This window comes from Calliopsis andreniformis, chromosome 2 (genome assembly GCF_051401765.1).
Source record: "Calliopsis andreniformis isolate RMS-2024a chromosome 2, iyCalAndr_principal, whole genome shotgun sequence".
NCBI classification, from domain to species: Eukaryota; Metazoa; Arthropoda; class Insecta; order Hymenoptera; family Andrenidae; genus Calliopsis; species Calliopsis andreniformis.
Window position 1 is genome coordinate 1,397,667 of NC_135063.1, and position 27,788 is coordinate 1,425,454.

The 27,788-nt window shown below is 33.3% G+C and overlaps 1 protein-coding gene across 1 annotated transcript in view; it reads right to left on the minus strand.

Moving 5' to 3' along the window:
- Nucleotides 1-1,616: 1,616 nt before the first annotated feature.
- The window catches only part of Chat (Choline acetyltransferase), a 137,183-nt gene continuing 111,011 nt past the window's right edge, over nt 1,617-27,788 (minus strand). The window contains exons 4-11 of the mRNA XM_076387686.1: nt 19,038-19,218; nt 18,053-18,227; nt 15,900-16,129; nt 14,158-14,369; nt 13,941-14,063; nt 12,502-12,688; nt 7,431-7,631; nt 1,617-3,144 (exon numbers count right to left, since the gene is read on the minus strand). Of these exons, the coding sequence (XP_076243801.1) occupies nt 2,935-3,144; nt 7,431-7,631; nt 12,502-12,688; nt 13,941-14,063; nt 14,158-14,369; nt 15,900-16,129; nt 18,053-18,227; nt 19,038-19,218 (1,519 nt within the window). The 3' untranslated portion in view covers nt 1,617-2,934. The remainder of the gene's footprint in view (nt 3,145-7,430; nt 7,632-12,501; nt 12,689-13,940; nt 14,064-14,157; nt 14,370-15,899; nt 16,130-18,052; nt 18,228-19,037; nt 19,219-27,788) is intronic.

The window sequence follows — 27,788 nt, forward strand, 5'->3', positions numbered from 1 at the left end:
TTGATAACTCTGAAACGAATCCTTAAACGCAATTTTGTCATTCTCGCTTTTTGTTTTATTTTGTCATGTAAGATCACCCTTTAGAATTTCTGACACTTGTTGTCGAACATCCTGTATAAAAACCCTGGACTACGCTGCCTCGTACACTCTTTCATCATTCAGAACCTAAAACGTTACTGTGTATCGTGTATCCGCGACTACTGCATAGTCTCTTTCGACTGTAAAACAGTTTATCTTTGTCTTTATTAATAAAATATATCCATCGTAGCGTTAAGGTGCGAACACATTACTGTTACGTCACGTAAAATCACGTTGCATATTATAGCAAATTTGTTTCATATTATAGCAAAATAGATTTAAAACAAGGGAAAAACATTGGTTTACACTATGGATTTCGTATAGTATGTAACGTGAGTTCACGTGACGTGACAGTAATGTCTTCGCAGTTCGCAGCCTAAATTGTTTCAGAGAACAAGATACACAAGCAATGTTCGTCAAATTTTGTGTGTGCAACGACCATAGATAACAAAATAAATGCTTGTGCGATTGCAGCCACGTCACGATACGACATTCGTTAAATTCAGTGTCCATTATATAATGTCCGTATTTTCAACGCTCGTGCATTCCCAATTCCTGGCCTTCAAAGGAAAGGAACTTCCAGCGCTCGGACGATAACGTTCGAGAATTTTTGTTAACAGGACTAGCATTTCACGATCTGATGATCGATTTATATTGCCTACTACATGCAGCGACTAACGCTTAAACATTTTCGTCTTTGTTAATCGAATTCGGTCGCCGATTACCAGACGAATGTTTGCACGTGCGTTTATTACAAAGGAATAACAAGATCCTAGTATCCACTTTAACTTTAAGGATAGTGTGACCGTCACACAGTTTCTTGTACATATATCGAGTGTTTGCTAGGAACGATAGAGATATTAATAAAGAAGCTTCGTTTAGTTTTTTAGGCTTACGAGTTAACGTAAGTACAGTATGGTCGAATGAAACGCTGCGTTTGAGGGGGAACTTCTTAAAGTAGAAAGTTTTCCCCATAGGGAGAAAACTGTTTCGTGTTCATCCAGCTTAAGTGTCATGTTATCTGTTATCGATGATTTTAATGCGAATTTATTGGATCTAGTGATGGAATCTCGTTAATCGTAATAAAATGGCAGCTATAATAAGAATAGGAGTTTCGGCCTGCATTCATTGGTTAAAATGCAATATTTGAGAAGCAATGCCATCTTTCAACTGATGTATTATTTGTACGTATAGTATTACTTATGCGAAAGAGTAACAAAAGAAATAATCATTATTTATAATGTCCCGGGCATTAATGTGAATAAATGAATAAATATATTCATATTTTGTCAATTCTTTACATCAGAGGTTTGACCATAATTCTACACTCAAATTTTAACTAATACGCATTGTTAGAAAAAGAATTCGTATCGTAATTATATCATGTAAATTTTTAATTAATTTATAATATCAGAAATACGTAACTATACGTGTCGTTTGGAGAAAACCATATAGAATTATATATACAATTTACGATAAATTCATTCTTAAATTACATAAAATTTTTTCCCTGATTTATGTTATCTTTATATGCGTATCTTATCTCTTGATTATAACAATGCAATAAAAAATTTTGCATTACTTTTCGTAAAAAACAATATCGTCTTTAATTTCAACATGATTATCGAGATTCTTCGTAAGGATAGTATTGTTGAGATCTGTTAAAATGTATGTGAAATAATTGATAATGTTTCATGATACTTTATCTAAGAAACACCAAAGCTGGCTGAGCGGTGAGAAGAAACTTTTCACCCAAAGTGGCAAACCTTACCTAAGACAATCTGTGCCCATATGTGCATAGGGAGCAACTTCATTATAAATATGAATAAACCGATGATTTTCTCAAAAACCATCGAAACAACAATCTACTCGCGAACGTGACGAATCTATCGTCGATTTACGTTTGCCCCGTCGTTAACAAATTGACCGTACTAGGAAAGCTTTCGACTACTTTTAATGAAAATAAACTATTCTTACGTGGTGATATGTAATATCGTTACTTAACGAGAGAAACATCCTTCCTATCCTGTCATTTTTTACCTATTTTTGCAGGATGTTAGATTACAGACTCTTGTTGCAGTGTGCTCAACTAGAAGGTATATATATGTACTCAATTATTTTAGAAATGTAACTAAGCAAAATTACGAATCTTGAAAAGATATTAAAATTAATATAATTTATAATATCTCAAAGGGAAAAACATCATTTTTCGTGAATAACAGATTTCAAGCTGGAATGATATAAGTCATACTTTCCAAAAAATGCTTATGCTCCAATCAAAATTTAGAAAATAGATTTTGTATATTTAGCAGGAAAAGTGTGGATTGAAAGAACTTATTTCTTCACCTATAAGAATGTAATAAAACAGAAGCTCATAATACAGATATAAATTGAACTATTTAAGTCTCAAACATTATTAACTCTGTACACTTAACCTTGTGTGGATAGCAAAAGAGTTCTGTAGACTATCATATTGCAATAATCTGTTAGAGTCAAAGGAGTCAAGTTAGGTCCTTTTTTCATACGACTCATTTGTCTAAAATAGCCTGTTCCGAATGATTCAGAAGGTTCTCGATAAGATGTACGCTTCGATATGTGGTTTTCATCCCTTTTTGACCAGAGAGAATAGCAAACCAGCAACGCCTAATAACTTAGCGCATTTGAATTATAGTCAGTGTTGACTATGTCTAATGCAAACAATTTTTTTAAACATTTACTATTCGTATTATGATAAATACTTTCACGAATAAGATCGAGCAGTTTTTCGATCTTCGTTTGATAACATCTTTATAATTCTTACCTCTATGTTTATACTTTCGTTTAAAGCGAGTATTTGGTGTTCAGTTTGTTGTTCGTTTATCGCTGGACAGCGTTCTTCAACATTGATGCCATGTCTCGCAAGCTTTGCTCAAGCGTTTGCGCGAATCGCATTGCGTTTGTTCTGCCATCGCTATGAAAAGCGGATACAGAGAATATGAAGCCGTTGTTTCTGATGTTGTAGGCGCAACCATAGCCATCTGGTACCACTGGTCCGTACCCGACAATCGTGTCGTTCTTTGTAGTCACCTGAAAACAGATATTTGTGTTTTTGTTGTTTTATTGTTTTATTTGGACAATTTTACTAAAATTTCATCAGTTGAAATTTATTGGTTTATTCCCAACACTATGTGTTATGTGATCGTCAACATCATAAAGGTGCGTATAGAAATGCAATGTGTCATTCGAAAATGAATATTCTAATTTTCATCATACTATTTTACGAAAGTACTATCAACGAATTGATAAAGGTATCTCGAGGAAAATAAGCCTAAATAAAACATAAATCGGATTGTTATTAGGGGAGATCGGAGTAAGATGGTTAATGTTAGTTTTTGTTTCTATTGGTAACATAGGCTGATTTTCTTTAGTATGCCATTTATGCATAGGAATTGATAATGTAATTTTGTATGATAAAGTAGATAGAAGATGATGTAAGAAGATAAAGACAATAAACAATGCATATCGTAATATAATGATGAAAGCATTATAAAGATATATGGTTTTCATAAAATCACTCGTTTTAGAGCTCAATTTCACACCAAATGTATTCTGACTAAGTTTACTATCATTTTGTGTATAGTGTAAAAATTAAACATTCTATTTTATCTATATTTTGTATTTTGATTCATAGTATTCACATACAAATTTATAAAAAGATCGATCAACATTTTCTCAAGGAAAACAATAAAAATATACTATTTTTAATATATTTTTTAAACAAAGTGATATTTTGAAAAATTGTTTGTATAGGTGGATTCGTCGTTGAAAAATATGCAACTGTTCCATTTACATCATTTCGCTAGACGCAATAGTTTTCGAGATATTAAACCAAATATGTTTTCCATCCCAACTTTGGGGGGTGGTTTTTACCATTTTAACATAGATACCAGGAGATAAAAGAAATGTGTGTTTAATATTTTTGGCTAATTTACAAACATATCAAGTTTCATAAAAATCGGACATTTACACTTCGGGATGTTCTCTTGTAAGTCGAAATCACATTTAGAAAATATAATTTCGGTCATTGTAATTTGCTGAAGGTATGTGTTATATTCCATTTTGCATATTCGAAGCATTAATACCTATAGTGGCTTAAGAAAGTATTCTAACGTTCGCTATTGAAACCTTAAACAACAAAAATGTACATGAACTTAAATTCTGAAAGGAATGTTATAGCTACTGTTATAAGATAAAAGTATTGAGATTGTTTGTACAAAATTTGAAGTAAATCAGGTAATGTTTGCGAAAGTTGTGAAAGGATGTACTGAAACAGGGTCACGAAAGTATTTGAACGCGCAGAGATCAAGTGAGTAAACAATATTAGATTGCAAAAAATATAAACATTCCTGGGTTCAGTTGATGTAAAGACATCGTATAGTGAGTTTTTTGCTTCTCTGTAAGTAATATTAGTTTGTATAGTGATAATGAGTTCATAAGAAAACGGAAACGCAGCATGTGAAAGGGAATGAATATTAAAAATACACGAAGAGGGAAAGTCTGAAGAGAAATTGCTGAAATTGTAGGAAAATGTGTGTCTACAGTGCATTATATTATACAAACATCAGAAACCGAAGGAATGTTAGCAAATAAGCATCATACAGGCTGGCTAAAAAAGCTGAATAATAGAGAAGAGTGCATTATTATACGCGAAATAAGAAAAAGATCCAAACATTTCGGCTACGAAGCTCGCTCAGATAGCTGCTGATAACTTTAAAAAGGATGTTCTTTCTGAATTATGCCGTAAAATTTTGCGAAACAATAATTTTCATGGTAGAATTTCAAGGAAGAAGCCATTTATTAACAAGAAGAATCAGTCTAAGTGTTTAAAATTTGCGAAAGAATACGATAATAAAAATTATGCTTTTTAGGACAATGTTATTTTCTCTGACGAGAGCAAATTTAATGTATTTAGATCGGATGGATGTCGTTATGTCTGGAGAAAACTCAATTCAGAAATGAAGATTAACAATTTACGTCTTATTTGTAAAGCACGGTGGTGGTTCCATGATGTCGTGTGGATGTATGGCGGCAAACAACATTGGGAATCTTGTTTTTATTGATGGTACTTTGGATAAATATAAATATTTCAACATTCTAAAGAACAATTTAAAAGAAAGTGAGACAAGACTGAGGTTATTGGAAAATTTTTATTTCCAGCAGGACAATAATCCCAAGCACACGGCCGGAATTGTAAAAGAATGGTTATTGTATAATACACCGCATATGTTACATACACCTCCACATTAACTCCATTGAATAATTGTAGGCGAAAATCGGCAGGAGATTAAGAAATTACGACAATAAATTCGAAAAACGTCGAACAAAACGTAAAACAGAAAATTGTAGAAGTTTGGATTCCTATTGAATCTAAAGTGATAAAAAAGCTAGTACACAGAATATAGCAATGCTTTAACATGTTGACTGCCATGTCACCCATATGTGGGTGACAATTTTTACATGATTGTGAATAACGGTAAGTTACATAATCATGAATAATAGTAATATACAGAATTTCAGCGACACTTAGTAAAAGAGACAAAACATTTTAAAATAATCATGAAAATGAATTAAAAACAATTTTCTTTAAAGTTGGAATCACAGCCAAAGTGATAGAATTTTTAATGAAGTTAAAGTGGCAGTTAACGTGTTAAACCAGTAATTGAAGCTAAAGGAGGTACAACTAAGTATTAACATATGTATGTATAACAAATGCCGTTTGATTACTTTCGTGACCCTGTTTTAGTACATTCTTACACTGAATCTTTCATAACTTCTGTAAACAGTAATCGATATACTTCAAATTTTGTATAAACAATCTCGACACTTGTATCTTACAGTAGCTGTAACGTTACTTTCAGTACTTAAGTCTAACGTGTATATTTTTATTGTTTAAGATTTCAATTGGAAGCGCTCGAATATTGTATCAGTGTGGCTTCAGTACCTTTTCAATGAGTTCACACCTTCTGAAGTACCTTAACCTTAAGTACTTAAAATGAATTAAATTGAAGAAGTCTGATATGTATATTTAGTGTTACAAAATAAAGAACACGCTTTAATTTGTCGTTAGTAGAAAAAATAGTAACAAGTACAGTACTTTTACCATCTTTCCTGATTAATATCTTGTTTTAGTGAACAGATAGTGTTTTTAAAAAATACTGCAGCGCAATATTGAGAGTCAAAATTGAGAAAAGCTGCGCTAAACTACAGATTTATCGAAAATATTCTTAATTTTTAACTACTAGGTAAACTCGTAATATTTCATTCAAAATATTTATAAATTCATTTGAATATTGCGATTTTATTGTATCAGTGTCAATTGTTAAACATTTTCAATAAACATTCGTAATGAATATCATGTGCGGTAAATTGTAGAATGTCTCATTTTTAGTATTCTTGAATTTTGAAGCTGTTGCAATGGAGGGAACCCTATAAAACTGCTTCGCCTTTAACAATTTCAGCCAACACTCTTTTCTTCTTTCGTTCACCGTTTCAAGGATCGAGGCTATTATAGTACTTCCGCCCTTGAAATTCGACCTGTGAATTGCCACCCTCGTTGCCGCCTTGAACCCCAAAATGGGCATTTTCCAGACAACTTTCCCCTCGTCACTATTTTCAATTGATATCTTTGCTTCCAGATATAATAAGAATTGCAACTTTAAAAGTTTAATCTACTAATAGAATATTCCATTTGTTGATAGAAAGCGTTTGAACGCATGATTTTAATAGCTCAATTGTCTTATTTGCGAATATTACAATTCTAGGGATATTAGATATTTAAATAAAGTTGAAAATAAGGTAATCAAAATATTCATTTATACCTGTGTAAAGGATGTCTAAAAAGTCTCTATTTTATACACTTCAACGAAAGAAGAATGAAGTTCCAAAGATTTTATTAAAGGAATGTTTTCGTTAATTGTCGTAATATGGGTACTACTAATATTTGTATACAGGATGTTTAGTTACAAGTAGAGGAAAATTTAAGAGAAAATTCTGCATATCAAAATAAAACGACAATCAAGTATAAAAAAATTAAATTTGCTCAAGTATAGAAAATATTGTACATTTCACATCACTTGTATATGTAAACTGACCTTATTGTAATATGCAATTAGGAATCAACTATTTTGACGTTTCATATAATAATAAATGATGATGACGATGATGATGATGATGATGCCGATGATAGCAGACTAGGAACATCGTATACATATATGTATGTATATTCATAATTTATGACATTCGAACGTAGTGTTTAAGATCGTTTAGAAAGGTATAAGAGTTTCAGATGTTAATTGATGATCTTGACCACTGACCTGCGATGTCGAGAGGGCAAAATGATGAACGATCCTATAAGCCTCATCCGTGAAGATATCCGGAACTACTTCTCCAGCTTCTTTCGCGCAATAGTGAAGCCCCATTAAATGGTTGTCAATTCCTTGTCCAGTTATGTTGTCATTCATCTCTTTAGTCTGCCTCTGGACTGCTAAATCGAACAGCTCCTTGATTCTCTCTTGCTGAAAAGTGAAGAAATCCCGATCGTTTCAATTACGTATGACCTAGAATTTCAAGACATGTTGGAGGAAATATTTAGTATGTTTTCGTTTATATGTTAGCTAATGTTAGTATATATCAAGTAGATATTACGCTGGTTATTGACAAAAGAAGCAGATTTATATTTTGGAACAAAAATTGGAATAATAATTGTCCACACTATATAAATTCTGTGAGTATTTATAATAAATATTTCCAGCAGTATAGAATTTTCTGATATGTGTTCAATTAGCATTTTGTAATTGTTTATTCATATATGGAGGGTAAGGTTATGTGAAAGTATATGCTTGCGTGCTTGCATATCTCTATTCGAACTTAAGTAGAAGTGAAGAAAGTGACAATTGTAGAATAAATGTAATCTTCTTTGAGCTCTTAAGCTCTAGACAATATTAATTTTAAGCTTAATCTTACTGGATCGGCATTTTTTGCATTGCCATCGCTTAAAGGCCTTCATTTAATATCGTTTAAATTGTTTACTTTCCTATTTGTTACTGTTATACTAGAATTCAATATATATGTACATAGAAAAAGAGTTGATTATTAGAGAAAACAGTTAACAGTAGATTGCAAAAAATTTAGAAGATAAGAACTCTTAGAATTAATTCCTATTTGAGGAATAGAATGAAGACCAATTCAATGCTACAGAATGTAAAATTAAGAGGGGTTACAAAATTTATATTTCTGAAATTACTTAATAACTACATATTGTAAGTTTTTTACATTAAAGATCTTTGATATTTAATTTGTAAATCGAAACACGTATAGATCGTCAATAAACAATTAACAGAGAATATAATCTCATTTAATTGAGGTAATAAACATTCGCATTTTGTTTAATAAAGATTTAAAATAACAATGAGAATAGGCTAAAACGTTGATTTAGTCTTAAATTGTGACTTAATATTAATTACTGAATATAATCAAATTAACCAGTAAGGGGACATTTCAGATTTCAATCTCATGTTAATCCAGTTAATTAAAGTTCTGTTATAAATGTACTATCACAGTCTTAATTTTACAGTCTGTATCTTTATAATTGGTCAACACAAATATGTTGCAAGACAGTCGATATGGAACAACAGTTTATCTTGCAATGATTAATTATAAAAATTTAAAATCATATGCTTTTCTTTTCACTAACAATAATTCAATTTTAATGCATTATACTAACAATAAGAGAATTATTTTTTTATATCTCCATAAATTATACTTTTTACATTCCTTTGTCACTTCTTCTTCCTTTACTTAAATATGTACAGTTAGTTACAAAAATAGTCAGCCATTTGCATAAGTATTAGTTCGTGTTACACAGCGTTACTTATGGATAACAAAAATACAAAAATTTTTAATTTATAACATTATTATTGAATAACTTCATAAATTTTATAAACCTATGATAAATAAATAAACTAATAATTTTTTATAGGAATGTATCATATCGTTTGATATATTTTTTCTTCAATAACATGTTTTAAGTAGTTTGGTATGTTTACAATTAGATTTTGTAAACGATCGACACTGTTTTTTATTCCTCTATTTAGACGATTTTATCATTTCTCTTTACTCTTTATTATTTCTGTTACCAATTCTACAGTATTAATTATTTTCGTAGGAGTAGTCTTAGGTTTGTAAATATAAAATATAAATCTGTAATGTATTTGAATATTTTTGCAAAATCAAAATATATTTTTCGTCAGTTTATTATCTAGTACTCAAATAATAAATCAACATATTTTTCATTTTTTAGGTATTTACTATTTACATATAGTACTGTAAAAATATATGACTTACAACATCATATAATACAATAATAAAATCGTCTAACAGAGGAAACAAAACAGAATAGACCATAAATTTCTTAAAACCCACTATTGACTAAACGGGCATCCAAATAACGAATTTCTGTTAAAAATTATATTAATTTTTTATCGTGTGTTTATAAGATGGTCAAATATTTTCGTAAATAAATGAAAAGTTCTTGCATTTTCATTATCTATAAATAACCGTGCGTAACATAAAATGCTTTCTTTGTTCGTTGTACGTTAATTGTAAATGCACAGCATTAAAGTTCAATTATACCAGTACTCAAATATTCTTGCAACTATGATATTTTTGTTCACTCTCATATTATTTCGTTCAAACTATTGGAACCATAGAAATTACGATAAAGTCAATGAAGACAGGAAACTATACATACAATGAGAGAGTCAATTTCATTATCGTGCATTTTCAATGAACATGGGGGTAATTGTGGAGAAAGGAACGGCTGGAATAACATTGTGATAAACGAGAAACAACAGCTCGGTTGCCGCGGTTCTTTCCAAACGAGGGTAGACCGTGGATAGAAAGCAAACGGAAAATCCCCACGATACACGCCTGAGGCCACTCGAGGGTCGCGCACAAATACGTACCTACTTGAACGAGAAAGAAGAAACGAACACGACCTGCTCTAATTGATTGCTCTTTTTCGAGGGTTTTTCTTCGCCCATCATTTCTTTGTTTTTCCGACGTGTAGCCCTCTTAGCTCTGGGGATCCGTATGCGTATTTGTACCTATTCTCTTTATTTTTGTTACTTTTACGGCCACGGTACACACAGGGTGTAGTGCGGGATAATCGATTAAACTTTCTACATAGTATAACAACGTAATAAGCCATCCTGACGATGCGTCAGAAGATACTGCACAGGACGTTAAAAAAAGAACATACAGGGGGGACAGTATCCACTACCCAAAATTACAGTGTTATTTTGTCCATGACGAAGAAGAGAAATATTTTGTTGTATATTATATTTATTATTACATGTATGTATATATTATATAAAGTAGCTTTAAGACAGTTTGGAAAACTAATTTTGCATTAATTTAATTTAAAGATGATTTAATATTTTGTGGAACGTTTTCTTTATAGAAAGATTTCTTTTAAGCATGCTGAAAGTTATTTTTTTTTAAGTATATTAAAAATGAGAATTCAAACCATAGTGAAATATTATTTGGATAACAATCTGAAATGTAAAGCACGAATTGAGCAAGAATATGTACATACTTCATCATTGCCCAAAATTAGTGTCGCCATTTTCTTACTCTCTAGACATAAATTTCATTGAACTAAATTGTAAATAAAGATTTAAAAGAATTGAAAGAAAAATACAATGATAATATTTGAAAAAAATAATTTGCAATATGTTCCAATATTTGAAAGTTATTGGGTAGGGATATTCCACAAATTGAAGCGATCGGAGTAAGAAAGACATCAGCAACATTTTAACTAAAATCGAGATATCTACATAGAAACATTCTCAAAGGTGATTGCAAACCGTCTAACAAAAATTGGTAAAGGATAGTAAAAATTGGCGACACTATCGATTTTTAACGTTAGAAATTTTTGTTGCTCAATTGAAATATTTACGTTATTTTGAGTCAATAACGACCTAAGTTACGTACTAAGGTACGTATTGTTCCACAGCATTAAAAACGATATAGCCGATGTCATTGCTCGGATATCGATTGTTTACCGAATGTGAGAAAAAAAAGAAAGTTTTCTGAAAACGCGACAGCTGAAGACCATCTTTAACAAATTGAAATGAGTGTTTGAATTTTTGTAATTGAGTGTTTGAATTACTAAACTGAGAATTGTCACTTTAAAGACGTTTATTTTTAACTATTCTTTACTAATTGTAAGAATAAGTATCTTTTAATTCGTTTAATGTGCACCGCCTATTTTGTGTATTCTAAATCCTTTCCCACGGCGTGCGTATTATTATGTTTGTTCCATTACTTTTCAGATAAACATGATAATTGTTCACAAGCATATTCGTGATTTCAGTTATTCAGCTGTAGTGTTACAGTCCATTGAATTTAATTTTCATATCCTTTGATTTGGAATGCATATTATAACTTTGTTATGCTATTGGAGTTTCTAACTTTTCTGTAATTATACAGTGTTAACAGTTTAACAGTAAACAGTAATTGTATAGTATTAGCAGTTTCAGGACTTGTTTTAATAACTTCACCGTGTCTGGCCTGGCCGTGTCAGACATATTTCATGCAAATTTTAGACGTTTTCTTAACAATTAGTAATTTTTAGGGGATCCAAATTCGAGCATAAAATATCCTGTGACATAATGTCTGATTTATCTGATAATGTCTTCGTTTTGCAATAACAGTACCTTAAAATTAACATATCTAGATGCTAAATTAACAATCAGAGGATTCTACAATTTTACAAATGTATAGAAGTGGAAAAATAGAGTAAAAAAGTCTGAATACATTTTATTGTATCTCTTACGGTTTAACTTTTATAAAACTTTAAAAATTTTCAACCTATTTCCTACGAGCATCTCAGATTTTGAAGGCCGTATAAAAGTTAAACTGTAAGACACGCAACAAAATCTATTAAGACCTTTTTTGCTTTATTTTTGATCTTTAATACATGAATAAAACTGCAGAATTCTCTGGTTATTATTTTAGCATATAGTTATATTAACTTTAAGGCATTATTATTGGAAAACGAAGACAGATCAGGCACTACGTCATAGGACATTTTATGTTCCAATTTGGATTCCCGACCACGCTCTAAAATATCGAAATCTATATTTATTTTACCCTGTGTATTACAACATTAAATTCAAGTTGTAAGTAAAGAAACGTAACAAAACATAGGTATTGATAAATATTTGGGAGTACTTTTAACGTGGAAAGTGATTGTATGTCACAACACAGGGAAAGATTCTGCTATATGTATCTCGTTTATCAAATGTTCAAACTGTGACTAGAAATGACAATCTCTATGAAATACAGCCAAGTTTCAGTTACACTGTAAATGGTGAACTGAACTCTTTTGGTGCCTTCGTCTGGGGCGCTGTTTTGCTGATTCGTTGTTTGACTTTCAGGATCTCCTTGGCACATGGCCTTCGCCCATGCGAGAGCTTCTGGACTGGCCGCCCTGATGCAGTCTACCCTTCCAAGCGCAAATCTTCGAATGCCTGCACTCTCGTAAGTTGCAACTAAGTTTCCATGCAATCTGTGCAAAATGTAGCAACATTGTTAAAGGGAATCACAGTTTGCTGCCAGGGATATCATTTGAGTATTAACCTTAAAGAGCTTTTTTCGTGAAGCATATACTATTCATGTGTTACGAGAAGTCCTGTGGAAAGTATTGTCTCTAAAGAGTTCCTATAAAGCGAGGTATGCCTTGCGACAAGCGGTGGGTTTGATACCACTTGGAATTATTTCAAATTTCTTTGTTTTCTCGAAGAATCAATAAGAGTCAAAACGATTCGAAGTAGTCTGGTTCCATTACTTGTCGTGAGATATGCCTCGAGGCAAGTTTCATCGTATAGAGCCCGCTTAAGGCATTCTACGAGACATCTTGTGAGACACGAATGATATTTAATATCTGTTAAGGGCGAAATTCTAACATTCTTATTTGTTATAACGATTTTAAAGGAGTATAGTATTTTGAATAGGTATTTTAATTCTAATTCTACAAAGGTCTAACTTGACGAATTTCGAATGTATGCACATTGCATTGCTCTTATGGGAAAACTGTCGCAACTTGAAAGCATAACATTCTTAAGAATAATGAAAAGATTATTCCTGTTTGTATAATTAATTAATGATTGCATTACCTAAAATTTATTTAGACATCTATTGTCTAAAATTATAAATGGATTAGATGATATTTTGCACAATTTAATGAAAATTGAAAATATTTTACTTCTAATATATTACAAATTATATTTATGTCATATCACATTCTTTACTGTACATTGTACCCAATTATTCCAATAATTACATTACGATCACCAGAATCGCATTTACTAGAAAACGCATTAGGTGCAAGCTGGAATTAATTTTATATACGGTTACACTTTAAATTTTTACTCCTTACAAACAGCCTAGTGTAGGAAATTTTTTAAAAATAAAATATATTTCTTTGTCTCAGCGTCTTGATACGACAGATGTGTTTATTTTACCTGGGCAAATTCAGTCATTACTCTTTTTTAATTTATTTGAATTGATTTACTATTTTTAGATAAACTTTTTTAAATGCAAATATATATCTTAATATCTAGTTATTTTCAATAACATTAAAAAAAATGCGTATGAATTTGATTAACTGGAATAGATTTATTGTTGAGACCTTATAATGATATTGCTCCTAGGGCTCTCAAAAGTATAAATTCAGTCCTGACAATGAGTTATAATGAAATTAATTTTATGATTACTACAAATGTATCTATTTTTGCTATAAACACAAACTCGACACTCACCTAAAGTGTGTAAATTGCAACGCTAGTTGTATGTACACATCAGGGCTAATTTTACAAGATTTTACAAATTCTTTCGTATAATCTTGGAACCACAGAATACAGAGATCCAAGTCCTCCACCAGCCTAAATGATTAGTTAAACAGGGAAAGAGTCAGTGTTAGAGACAGCTGTATAAAGTCACAAAATAAGAGTTGCAAAATCGTTTAGAGATACTCACGCGTCGAAAGAAGTCATAGCATCTCTGATATAATTGAGACTTTGCTCGGACAAGTGCCACTCAAGTTTCTCTGGCGCAGGCAAATGAGATGGTACTGTATTTTCGTCGGGTGGTGGCATCGCGTCGACCTTTTCTGTTAATTCTTCAAATGCTTTGAAAATTGCTGGTGCTTCTCCGGCTGAATGCTCGTAAGTCAATCCCCACATGCCATCCTTTGACAAGTAAAAGACAGGTAATCAGAAAATTTCACGATGACTTGAGCTCACGATTCATTATCAAACGCAATCGAAACTTCGCAAGTTTCTTACGCGTTACTTCATAGCGATAGTAACTGACGATAATATTAGCAATATAGCGCGACATTTATTGCTTTTATGTATTCGCTAAACGAATTAGAGCGTAGGAAGATCATTTTACTTGCGAGTAGCGTTTAGACAACATCACTAGTTTGATTTTTGATTCTTATTCGTGGATACTTTTTGAATGTTCTGATACAATACTTATTAACTATACTTCCTTGTAGTAAGCTATTCCTGCTTTCACTTAAAGGTATAATTTCGTAAAATACCAAGTTTACTTATGTAGTCACAGGGTTCTAATCATCTTCTCCTTAATAGACATAACCTAAGCTTATTGTTAGTCATAATTCTATCGTAAGCTGTGTATCTATATATAGGCTGTTCCAGAACTGATAGTACAAGTAAGAAGCCAGTAATTCTACATGAAAAAAGGAATCGAAAATACAGAATAAAAGGTTTTGATATCGTATCTTGTTTTTGAGAAAATTGAATTTGAATTAAAGTTAGTTACAGGTGTACATTTTTAGGCGCTTGAAGGGTATGTGGCATAAGGGAATCATTCACGAAAATGCCCCTTCAAAATCTAAATTTGTACTTCGGTACACTCATCTTCAATTAAAATTCAAAGTCAATTTTCTCAAACACGAAGCATGATATAAAAAAATTTATTCTATATTTTCGACTTATTATTTCAGACAGAATTATTTCTTTTCCGCTTATATCATCAGTCCTAAAACACCCTGTATAACAGTTAAGGAAGTACTTTCAAGAGCATTGTACTCACAGCATTTTCTTTGATAGGATATACTAGTCAGTTTCATTCTAAGTTTTATTGTTATTCCTGTTTCGAAAATTTTATTTGTAAAATTAAAAGAATCTACACGTGTGTATTTTATTGAGTTCACAGATTTCCAACAACACCTTTAGATGTTATTAACTGTAGGTATGATTTACTGGTAAGAATTAAGAGATAGTAATCAGAAGATGTAAAATACCTTTTAACCGGCCATATAACACGTACATATATTGCTGTTAGAATAAAAATATGATGCAAACAGAAAGCCATTCACATTTATCTGTGATAGGGTTAGGCTATAATCTTTTTTAATTGCACATCTTTTTAAGCGATTGTTACCTTGTAAGTTTCAATATCATTTATTTCTACGATAAAAACTTGTAATACAGTGCAATATAGAGACGTACATGTTTCTCAAAAGCAGTAAGTATTGATTATTTTCTTACGTATCGTATGTATCGTTGCATATATACTGTAATATTATTGATTAATAGCTTCAAATTTACCATGAAGCTTTAGAAACACTGGATAAAAACGAGTATAGCAAACAGAAATAGTGCTTCGATCATTGAATAGAAGTTGTTACTATAAAAGTTCAATCGATGTCTCAAATCTTCAGGGATATACATATGTGCGTAGATGCATACCTTGCCAAGAATAGCGTGGAAAGTTTTATCGAACCATCGATTTGCACCTAAATGCCTAGAACCGCCACCGTGGAGAGTATGATGAAGCACGTTTGCGTAATCTCGATCTCCAATCCATCGGTCCTCTTTCTTCAAGGGATTATTGAAAGTCGTTGGCAGTATGTCATCGTCGATGCAAACCACGCAAAGGCACCTTTCCAATAACTCCAGATTGTGCCGATTCTGCTCGTCTGCAAAATTTCCATATCTTTATCTTTTTGGGATACTAAGTTCTTGAAGTTCTAAGAACGTGTGCATGTGTCGAGTCAACACATAGTTAAATGTCAGTTTAAAAACCAGGTTATTTATATAAACGATAATGATTAAGATTGTTATTTTTTGACCATCTTTTATGATAAAATGATACGACCTGAAAATCGCCCTATTTAATGTTAATTTTAATCTACATATATAGTAACGACTCTTTTCTGCGTTACAAAATTTTACAGAGAATTCTATGAATATTTTTTAATACTTACGAGGAGCTATCTTACATTTTCATTCATTGATTTCGAGGAAGATTACAAGATTTTGAAACGTCGATAAGTATTTTTATATTTTATGTTCAATCTATTATATATATATTATATATATATTAATGGAAATTTCAGGGAAATGGAGCAATATTTTATTTCCAACATTAACATGAATATGTTAAATTATTCAAATGAATGGGAATTTCTACGAACTTTTTGGAACAGATGAATCATTAGCTAAAAATACGAATCGTTTCTGCTAGCCTTTGAGATATTAATATTGAATTAATTTCCATCACGTTGACACGAATAATCGTCAATGGAGAACGCCACGTATCAATTTTTGGTATTTAATTCTGGAGTGAGGTTTTGTCAAAATCAGTGAGTGATGTTTCAACGTATAAGCGCCTTCAACTTCTACCTTCGTAAAAATGATTAATACAAAATGTTTTGACACTATTGTGTGAGATATGCTAATATTACATATACTTATTCGTTTTGATTTTCAAGCATTAATAGGTTTCTCAAGATAATGCATTTTCAAGATAACTGCTGGTTTGCCGCATAAGCGAGCAGGTCCACCGATAGTCATTAGCTTGTTATACGACGTTCATTCGATTTGCAGACGTAGGTCGCAGGTTCTCGTTGAGTAAGCTTGGGTTAGGGGGCTAATGGGAATATTGCGAATATTGGTGAGCGTAGAACAGCCGGTTAATTATGAAGGTAGGCGGAAGTGGAGGGTAGGTGGTGGCAAGGGTTGCTGGAAAACTCGAAACGAGATTACTGCAGCTGCCTGTTAAATGGCATGAGTCACACTTTCAGCTGCGTGAAGTACAACAATGAATACAAATTGGCCACTTTTTTCTTCGAAACGTAGAAAATAAGCAAATGAAACAATAAAATTCTATTTAATGGAATCGGTGGTGCAAGTTTTTGGATTGTGTGTTCCATAGGGGATGATATAATTAGAATGAAATAAAAAATGTGGATTTTGTTTGTTTTCAACAGTATCAGTTTTCAGCTTTCATTAGAGGCCAATGCATGCATGATTTTGTTGCGATCATAAGTTTTTCTTTGTTTCCCAATTACAAACAACGAATACAGACAAATGAGCACAACGAAATGGTGCGTCAAAATATCGTTCGTGCATCGGGCCTTAGTACGATTTCTTTCATTATGATTAGTGTTGTTTTCTATTTAGTATAGGTATATTTCTAAGCATTTAACTATAGAACATTACATTCACATTTTTCTACTTCAATTTCATCAATGTTTTGAAGGTTCTAAGTCAAAGCTTCTATATAATAGTTTTATAATGACATATATTCTTGTCTTCACATTTTATTCATAGAAGAGGTGTCCTATTGTTCAATGTAACGTCTAACTAGCACCTTGTTAATTTATTATTTTTCAATCTCTTATTCTCTTTATAATTTCATATCCTCTGTTATAGCTTTTATGTTTAATTGGAAAAGGATTCCAAACTATACATTCTCAATTATAAAATCAAACGAACACAATACAAGTTTGCAAATTGAAAAGTTGAAAAAATTGAATTGAATTATATGCAAATTAGTGTCAGTTTAAGTATAAATATTACAGTGAATGGTGTTGCTGAAAACAAGTAGTCGGACATACTTTTGAGCAATTCTTCTCTGGCTTTTGCCCAAGCTGGTCTCTTGGCAGTTGTTAAAATGCCGACAGGCGGAGTTCTAGGATCAGCTTTAGTTTCCATAATCGTTAAAATTTGCTGGACTAGCTCAGATTCGGTGATACGACCTCGGTCAGATGCCCTAACTGGCACGCTGTAAAACTACAAGAAAAGCAGTTGCTTTTATGTCAATGTTTAAAGCAAAACTATGTATTTTTATTTGCTATAAATGAATAATCGCGTAATAACATAATACAGGTTTAATACACTTTTTCTCTGTAAGCTTGTAACTAATCGTATGATTCTTTAGAATCATTTTCTTACTCTTATTTAGTTCTTTACTTGGCAAAAAAAATCAGTTGTTAGCTCATTATCAATATACATATATTACAAGCTACACTGCAGGACTACAAGAGTTTGAAATCACTTGCTAACACTTGGGCAGACTGCACATTGACACGCAGACAGCACAGGTGACGCAATTTGATGTAAAGAAAGAAAATGCGAATAAGTAGAACAAAAGCTAGCATAGTGCAAACATACAATCTACGCTGCTCTATGCTGCGTCTGCGTCTCAATGAGCGCTTGGTCTTATTAAAGCTAAACAGCATTGCAAACTATTTTCTACTTGAAGTTAGTATTTTGAATAGTATTTGCAATTTCTTTATATCAGTACGTACGAAAAAATTCGTACAATCGTTTTGTTATTAGAGAAGTTACGTGTTTAACAAGGCGACCTTCGTTTTCCGTATTTAAAGGGCGATTCCAAATTTTCGGCTACTAATGTATCAATGTGTCGATCTTACAGCAACAGATTCTGTTTTTGATCATAAATTGGTAGCTCACTTTTGTCTTAACAAAGATATATCTAAGTAAGTAAAATTGTATAAAGGTACAATTTGTTTAAACTAAATAATTGTAACATATACGAAATATAATAATAACTTATTAATGAAAGAAATTTTACGATACCTGGTTATGGTGAGCAACGATTATGTGATCGCCTGACGAAGCTCTATCGAGAATGACTTGCTCATCCACGTTTATACCTGGCCGTCGATAAATTCGGAACATTTGATAATGTTGAGCCATACATAGGCTTTGCATATTCTTGCCGTCTTTCGATTTAACTCGTTCCACTTCCAATCCATTTCTGTAACAAGAATGCATCCCACACTTTCATATAAAAGCCATTGAATATTCGATGCTAAACAAGTTCTTTCAGTATTTAAGGTTATCTGGGTTAAATTAAAATTGACAAAGTATTGCTATACAAAAATTTGAAACTAGAATTAGTTTATTTATATCTTGTTAGTATTATAGAGTGTAGCTAAATAATATGTACCTACAAGCTGGCGCGAGAAGATACATTATGAAAAAATAAGAAAGAAATATAGGATGCAACTTTTTTATTGCAGACTTAGTTTCTGAGAAAACCGAGTTTGAAGCTCCACTTATTTACAAACATGATAAGCATTAAACGTCGCTTGATGAACCTTATCGGATAATTAAATTTCCGTTATGTGCTTGTTGTTAAAAGAAGAAATTAAAAATTTACTATACAAGCTATGAAAGTCTCAAATCTCTGATTAAGCTATTGTGTATTATACAATACACTGTATATTATATGCTTAAACGAAAATATTAAATCTATTTGGTCCAGGACAAGCCATCAAATCCTAGCCAACTGTCCCCTGTTCTACAATCAATTTAAAAGACTAAAAAATATAATCAACTTCACTCACGTAAGCGTATCATACTTTCACAGGAAAATTGTCACAAATGAAGAATTTTCAATCTTCATTCAATTGTACAAAGTATCTTTTAATGGGTAGGTACACTATAAAACTATAAAAATTTATCAATATTTATAGTTTTAATCAGTAGATATTTTAGTAAATTTTAACTAATATCATGGTTTATAGTGCAGTAATTAAATAATTATGCAAATAGAAATTTTCTTTTGACTTTTCTTAAGACTGATATGTTTTCGACTTCTGACAATTTTCTTGTACAAATGCGATATAGGTTCTAAATAGATGGCAAAAACAATTATGAATGTGAAAGATTTCTTTTACATACCTATTATTCCTAATCTATAATTGTAAAAAGTATTCAAATTGTCATTTAATATGCAGAAACTGATTTCTAGAAGGATACTTCTGAGTATTCTCTTAAGAAATAGCAGCAACATAAAAAGTCAACCTTAAATCTAATAACTTGTTTCTACATACTATCTACTAAAATAGATTTTTTAATTTGACTGATAGTTATGTATGTTAACGAGATTTTCGTTAATAATTAAAAGTGACTGATTTAGTCTATTCGGGAGCAGGGCAGCAGAAAAACTGTGAGATTGAAGGGGAGTCGTTGAAAAGAGCAGCGCGTTTTAGTGGAACATCTCGATACGAATTTGCGTTAATTCTTGAGAAGAAAGGAGGAAGCATTCCTGCCTCTAGTACTTCCTTCCCAAGCGGATACAGGATGCTGAGGGCTTTCAGCCTCTTCGTGCAGAAGCATCCTTTACGTTTCTCTCGCGACAAGTCTCTTTATGCTCGCGTTCTATGGATCTTAGAACCCGGATTTCCTCGTAGACGTGCTCCCTTGCTAAATTGATTTCGGTGCGGCTTCTTTTTGTCCTCCAACGAATCAGCCACTCGAACCCCGCAGCTCTTCCTTCGAGCGAGACGCATTCGCTTTCTTTTTTGATTATCGAGCTTCGTGTTAGCGATTAGCTTAGTCAGCTCTTCGTCGAGGGTTACACGCGCGTCTTGAAGGAGAATTTCAAGGTGGATTTGGAATCGTTGAAACAATGCATGAAGGACGTTTAATCATTTTTTTCTATATATTCTTCAATTTAAATCTATTTCTTTTTAGGTTTATTGGACGATATTTTTAGTGAAGTCTTTAACGATTTATCTTCATCAATTACAATTTCTAAAGCAAATTTTTCGCATTACTTCCCGAATTGTATGGTTTCAGAAGATTTGCTATAAAGTATATTATTGTTTTGTGCTGGTATTTATAATCAGTGATAATTTAAAAATACATATATTTAAATATATTTATTAACAATTCAAACTTTTTTTTTTTATGAATATCAATAGCTATGACTAATAATAATGGTTCATGATAAAAGTTCTATTGAATGCTAAAGTCTATTATAGGATACAAATATTTTAATCTCTATTAAGATTTTATTATATACTGGGTATTCGATTTTAATGTATAAATGAAAATTACTTGTTAACTACCTACTCTATAAAAAATGTTTCCGGTAGAATTTAAATGGTTTCAAAAGAGATATAATGATGAGTCTACATTATTCACCTGCTCACGAGCACAGCCACTCGCTAGCCTGCCTAGGCCAGCTCTAGAGCGCGTATTTTCCTCTCACGTAAAATGGTGAGGAAGAAAAGGAAAAAAACCAAGAGTGTGACGAATCGAGGGATTGTCCTAGCATCATCTTCCTCATTTTGTATTTTGAGTCTATTCATAAGTTTCAGAAGTGCATATTCGTGACGTTGACTTCGAGTTAAAATCACCAACAGGACTTGCGAGCAAAAATGTATTGTCCCAGCCGGCTGGCAGTTTGGATCATTGAAAGTTAGTTTTTTAAACACAAACATATATGTACTTTTTGTACTCCTCTTATCCCCGTACTTCTCTGTCGACATCTTCTGAGCTTTCAATACTACGAGTATGACCCTTCTCCCATGGCAGTGACAATCTTCAATTAATTATGCAACGCAAATGAGCTATACGGAGTGTAAAAGGTTTGCATGTATGAACGGTTTAACTATTTAATGTAAAGACATATTGTTTTACAGCCATACCTAATTCTGGAAAGAATTTAATAGGCTGAAATGGCTTCTGCAAGTGGGTTGCTGTACCAATTCCTAAAAGCAGTAGGTACTGCAAGATAGGTCTCTCCGAGAGATAGTATCGTTTATCGTATTGATAAATAAATAAACACGACCTTTTCGAACTACCAGTACCATGAAAGTACAGAAAATATCTATGAAAGACCCACCAAGTGTCGAGTAATAAAAGCGGGGCTCCCAGGAGTTAGGGAATCTCCAGAGGGCCTTCATATTTGCAAGTATCATGAACAGCTCGAATGGGCATTCATAGCCGGTGAATGCCTATGGTCTTCGTGGTCTTCGGTGCTCGTGGTCTTCGAGCCTATATTCGCTGATGGGAAGACAAGTGCTCAAAAGTGGGTTTAGGCAGGCTCTGCTCGTGAACAGTCGAATAATGTAGACACACCATAAGATAATATAATTAGTTTTTCTCTAGCTGGTCGTGTAAAAGGCATATGAAGTTCAACTTTTTTTTTTAATAGAATTGTATACTTTTAATGCACTAATGGATCCAGTTCGTTATTTACTACAAAAAAGATATTAAACTATAAAATACATGAAATAACATTCTAGTTGATTTTGTCTGATTGCCCTTTACTCTTTGGAAAAAATTGCCAGTGTCAATTTGGAAAATGTAAATAAGTGTATTAATACGATTTGGTTGATTTACGAGATATTTGTGGTTAAATATCTCGTAAACTAACAATTTTCCGCATTGATATTGTTGCGAGCACCAATACACAGCCATAGCCAACTGGGGCTCGCGAGAAGAAGACGGTCGATTATCGAAAGGGATTGATTGCGATGACAGCTGTCAAGCTGCCAGTCTAGACCGTGAATGCATTACATGTACGCGAAAGTGTCAGACGTTAAAATTGTATATATCTGTGAATAAAGTAGTGTACAAAGTGTAAATGCCTCGTGGTATTCCTTGAGCGACGGTGGGTCGATCGTCGCCGCAACAATATTAATAGTAGATAATGTATTTATTTATTTACGAACAGAGACCCTTTGGTATACAATAATTCATATCTTTACTGACTAATTACTGTGTAATAATAGGGAGTAGTTTACGCTTGGAGGTGTAAAGAGAACAAAAAAGTTTATGCTATCGCTGTATTTGTTTACATTCACGATGATCCTGTTGACGCAGTTATATTGTAGATAATGTGTACGATGAGTTTCTGGCTGGAGAAAATAATTATGTCTTGAAGAAAAGCGGGATACCTGTAGATTGAATAAAGATAGATTGTCAGGACTATTCACAGATCCGTTTAATATCCCATGAGTAAACATTAGGTTATGTATCAGGCGTCTACGTTCAAGAGTTGGCTGATTTAAGCAGTTAAGTACCTGTGAATAGCCATGATCGTTTAGGGACATTGAATTACCTAATACACGAGTAGCTAAGCGTAACAATTTATTTGTACGCGTTCAATAGTGGTAATTAGCACTAGAAAGACGGGAGCTTAGTATATACCTATATTGCCTGAAAGCAGTCAAAATGACTGCATTGTGAAAAAATAACTAATGCGTAAAGAAATTTGTTTAACAGTAATTTTTAATATATTTTATATCACTTACAGTCATATAACAAGTTATTAATAAGTATTAACAATAAAAAAAATGTATTTCACACTCAGAGATCCTCCTTCCCATCTGAATGACGTTACAGCGCGTTCAAAGGGAACAAAGCGCGTGGCCAGGCCTGGCATAAAGATTCGAATAACAAGTACGAATAACAATAACAATAACAATAACTTTAGTTATTGAACAACTGCAACTTATCAAGAATATGTCGAAATCGACAATTTATCATGAACTTGTATGTTATCGAACTGGTCTTTTCCAAGCAGTCAAAATGACTGCTTTTCGGCAATATAGGTATAACACATATATATTCCGGAAGTGAAGGACGGGGGGGGGGGGGGGGGGGGGGGCAACAACAATGATTAATTAACCCATTTATATGTTGTAGAAAAAGTCACAAAATTATAAGAAGCTGTGTCATTATTTAAATCATCATTTTCTTAATTGAAATTCAAAAGCAGTCAAAATGACTTGCTTAGGCAATCTAGTGTTAGATACCTATGCTGTTCCGTTCGGCGAGGCAATCGTTGTTTATTGTTGCCAGATGTGAGAATCCGAGATTCATTTAGACAATTGTCTATTGAGTCGTCCGTTCGAAAGTTCCACATCTGGCAATTCATAAAACAATTTCGTGCTTTCGTCGAGCGGCGTGTTCCTTTCGAGTTATAACCATCGAAGGCTGTATTGCCCCGCAGTCGGTACCGTTACGCCAACTCATCGTCCGTTCGAATTATCGGAGGGTTGACGCCGACTCGCGGGACAATACCGCCATAAAAACATCTGGAAAACACTCGCGTGGGCCCGTTCGAGCCGCGTTATTCCGGGGCTTGTTCTTCCTCCCCAATCTTCGCGAACCTTCGACCTGAGGGAGAGGTTCCTCCACCACCACCGCCGCGGAGTGACCAGGAGGAGCCGTTCCACCCCTATCGGAGCGACTGGGGATCCTCCTTCCTCAGGTCGATAGACAAATCGATTGCGAGCTTTCGTCAACGCCCAAAAACTTTGACACCCCCGAACGCGCGAATCGGGAGAAGAAGAGCTGAGGAGGAATCGAACTCCGGAGACAAAAATCAGTAAACGAAACGAAACGATACGAACGAACAACGAAACGGTTCAACGAAACGAAACGAAACGATTCGAACGAAGACCGAAACGATTCGAACGAATAAGGCTACGATTCAACCGATCAGGAGAAAGACTAACGAGTCATTTAAACATCTCCGAAAAAGTCCCAACCGATTCGTGGGAACGACTCCTCTATCAAGCGTTCGTGATAGAGTTAACTAGTTATTTCAAAATTAATTCCGCGAAATAACGCGTTGATACGAACAACGGTCGGTTCGTCAACATATGCTATGGCAACCAAATAATAGAACAATATTCCGAATGAGGTCTTACCAAGGAGTAATAGAGTAATCTTGGCGTATTAACGTTCCTAAAAAGTTTGGACCTTCTGTAGATGAAACCTAGAGTCTTGAATGCAGTACCGGTACCTTTATTAATGTGAGCAGTGAATGAGAAGTCTGATGACAACATTACACCGAGATCCCTAATGTTGGATTCATATGGTAGAACGCAACCAGAAATGACGTAATTATATTTGTGAGACAATTTGGCATGAGAGAAATGGATAACAAAGCATTAGATTGTTGATATTGCATTGGATAAGTCTATGACTTGCAAGGCTATCTATTGAATGGAATATCTTAAGATCATCTGTAAATAACAGATAGAAGCAATGAGTAAAATAAGTATAAATATCATTGATAAACAAAATAAATTATAAGGGCGCCAGATGTGATCCTTGTAGAACTCCAGATTTGACTACAAATTTTTGGTAAGACATTCTGAATGCTAATTGGTCTATAATTTTTAATGTTAGAGGCATCACCGTTTTTGTGGATGGGACAAATGAGACATATTTTCTATAATTTGGGAAATACACCACATGAAAGAGACTTATGGAATATAATCCACAGAATTTTCCATAGTGGAAAAATACAGAATGTAGCAAGTAAAGGATGTATAGCATCAATTCCAATATTGAAATGAATGTTTAATTTGACAATACAGTCATACATTTCGCCTATATTAATATTAAGATAATTCAGTTCGAGATCAACATTGAAATTGAAATTATATGGGCGAAACCTGAATCATCGTCATAAACCGATTCGAAAAAGTTTGCAAAATTATTGGCTATGGACTTGTCATCGTTTAAAAGGTGTTGCTTATATTTTATATAGGTTGTTAAAAGAAAACGCCCTAGCACTTTCATTTTTCGTTATCTTAATGGGAGCGCGACTCCGAGCAACTGGGTAGCAACCACGACGCTGTACCAACCGTGAGAAATTTTCTTATGTGGAAATTTCTAACGAATCACCACTCATTTTTCGGTCTATATAAACTCCGAGATTTTAGCCCTAACGAATTTAGAACAGTATCGTTACGTTGACAGTCAAGTTCGTCAGAGTTGATTGCTATTCAGTTAGATCGAGCTAAAACTCCCTTTCGAATCTATAGTTTAACCTCATAGAATCCGCAAGTCGGCATAAATTCTAGCTGGCAATTTCTACGACCACTCTGTAAGTCCCTGCATCGCCAGTACGTTAATACCGAGCATTAAGATCATACACGTTAAGCGACAAAACTGCACTATACATCTGTACGTATAGAGTGATTTTAGAATACACTAAAGTATTCATTGCAATTTGACTAGATTGCTTTCAAACCTATAATTACCATAGGCGATTTCATTCGAAGTTGACAGATCCCCATGATATAGCTCAGCAGCTCAAATTGTTTGAATGAATAATTAACAAGCTACGAGACTTACTAACATTTCCTGCGGCTCTCTGATTCCACATCAGATTCGTCCGCATGTCCTTACTTCCAAAGAAAGCTGTATCCAACCTAGTGGCTCCTCGATTTATTCGAGTTCGTCCACGAAAGTTAATCTATGCAGCAGCTATCTGATTTTACATCAGATTCGTCTGCATCCTACAGCTACCTGTAAAGTCAGCTCCGATTTTGCATCAGGTTCGTCTGTTTGAACTTGCCAACCTCCTTAATAGCACCTCAATTTATTTTGAATTCGTCTGTGAAACAGATCTTAGTGATTCTCTGATTTCACATCAGGAGCGTTCACGAAACTCAGACTCCTGCAACTCACTGATCACAGATCAGTTTCGTCCGTAAGCACATCTATCCTCAGAGGCTCTCTGATTTTACATCAGGTTCATTCTCGTCTACAATAATCCCAACGGCTCACTGATCTCGCATCAGTTTCGTCCGTTGTACCAACTAACACTTCAACCACTATATTCTTTGGAAATATGTCTATCCTCACCGGTCTCTCGAGCTGCTCGCGTCCCGTTTCGTAATAGTTGAATTACCAGAATGCCTTAACATTTGATTGGATGTTGTTTCCCATATTATGTACAAAATTGTGCCAACATTGCCTCGAAAGGTAATTACAATCAAATCTGAGCTTACGAAACTGCAAATAATTTAACGTAGAGTTGGAAGATTTATAATTCATATGTGCTACTTTCTTAGCTTTAATTAAAGAAATTAGTTCAGAAAAGAACCAAGATGGGCATTTAGATTTGCGAATTTTTTTATGTGGATCAAAACGGTCAATAGCAGTATTTAGATAGGTATTAAGAATATCAACTGCTTGGTTAGAGGATAGTTCAGACAAAGTTCTATCAAAATCAATTGAGGAAAAAAATTCATCGATGGAAGCGTAATCGGCATGTCACAAATTTTTGACGATGGTAAACGAGGTAAAAAGAGAAGTGCGTTAAAAGTAGATTGAGAAAACAAAAAATGAGAGCACAGAACGTTGTCACTTCGACTTACGCAGAACACTGTCTTTAAACAGTTCGATTTGCGGAGCAAAACAAAGTCACCTTAGACTATAGCTATCAGATTCGAACTGATGACATGTATCGTATTATAATATTCAGTACCTACAGTATGCAGTTATTTTTTCTTTAAATCAGCTGTAACCTAACTTAAACCCTAATATAATATAATAAACAATATTCGAAATTCTTTTGCATATACGTATACTGAAGACTATAGCTAACAATGAATGACAGTAGGGTGCGAAGACACTATTATCACGTCACGTGAACTCACGTTACGTACTACAGGAAACCCACAGTGCAAGCTGAGGTTTATCCATTGTTTTAGGCTTATTTTGCTGTACCTAATACGAAACAAATTTGTTATAATACGTAACGTGATTTCACGTGACGTGACA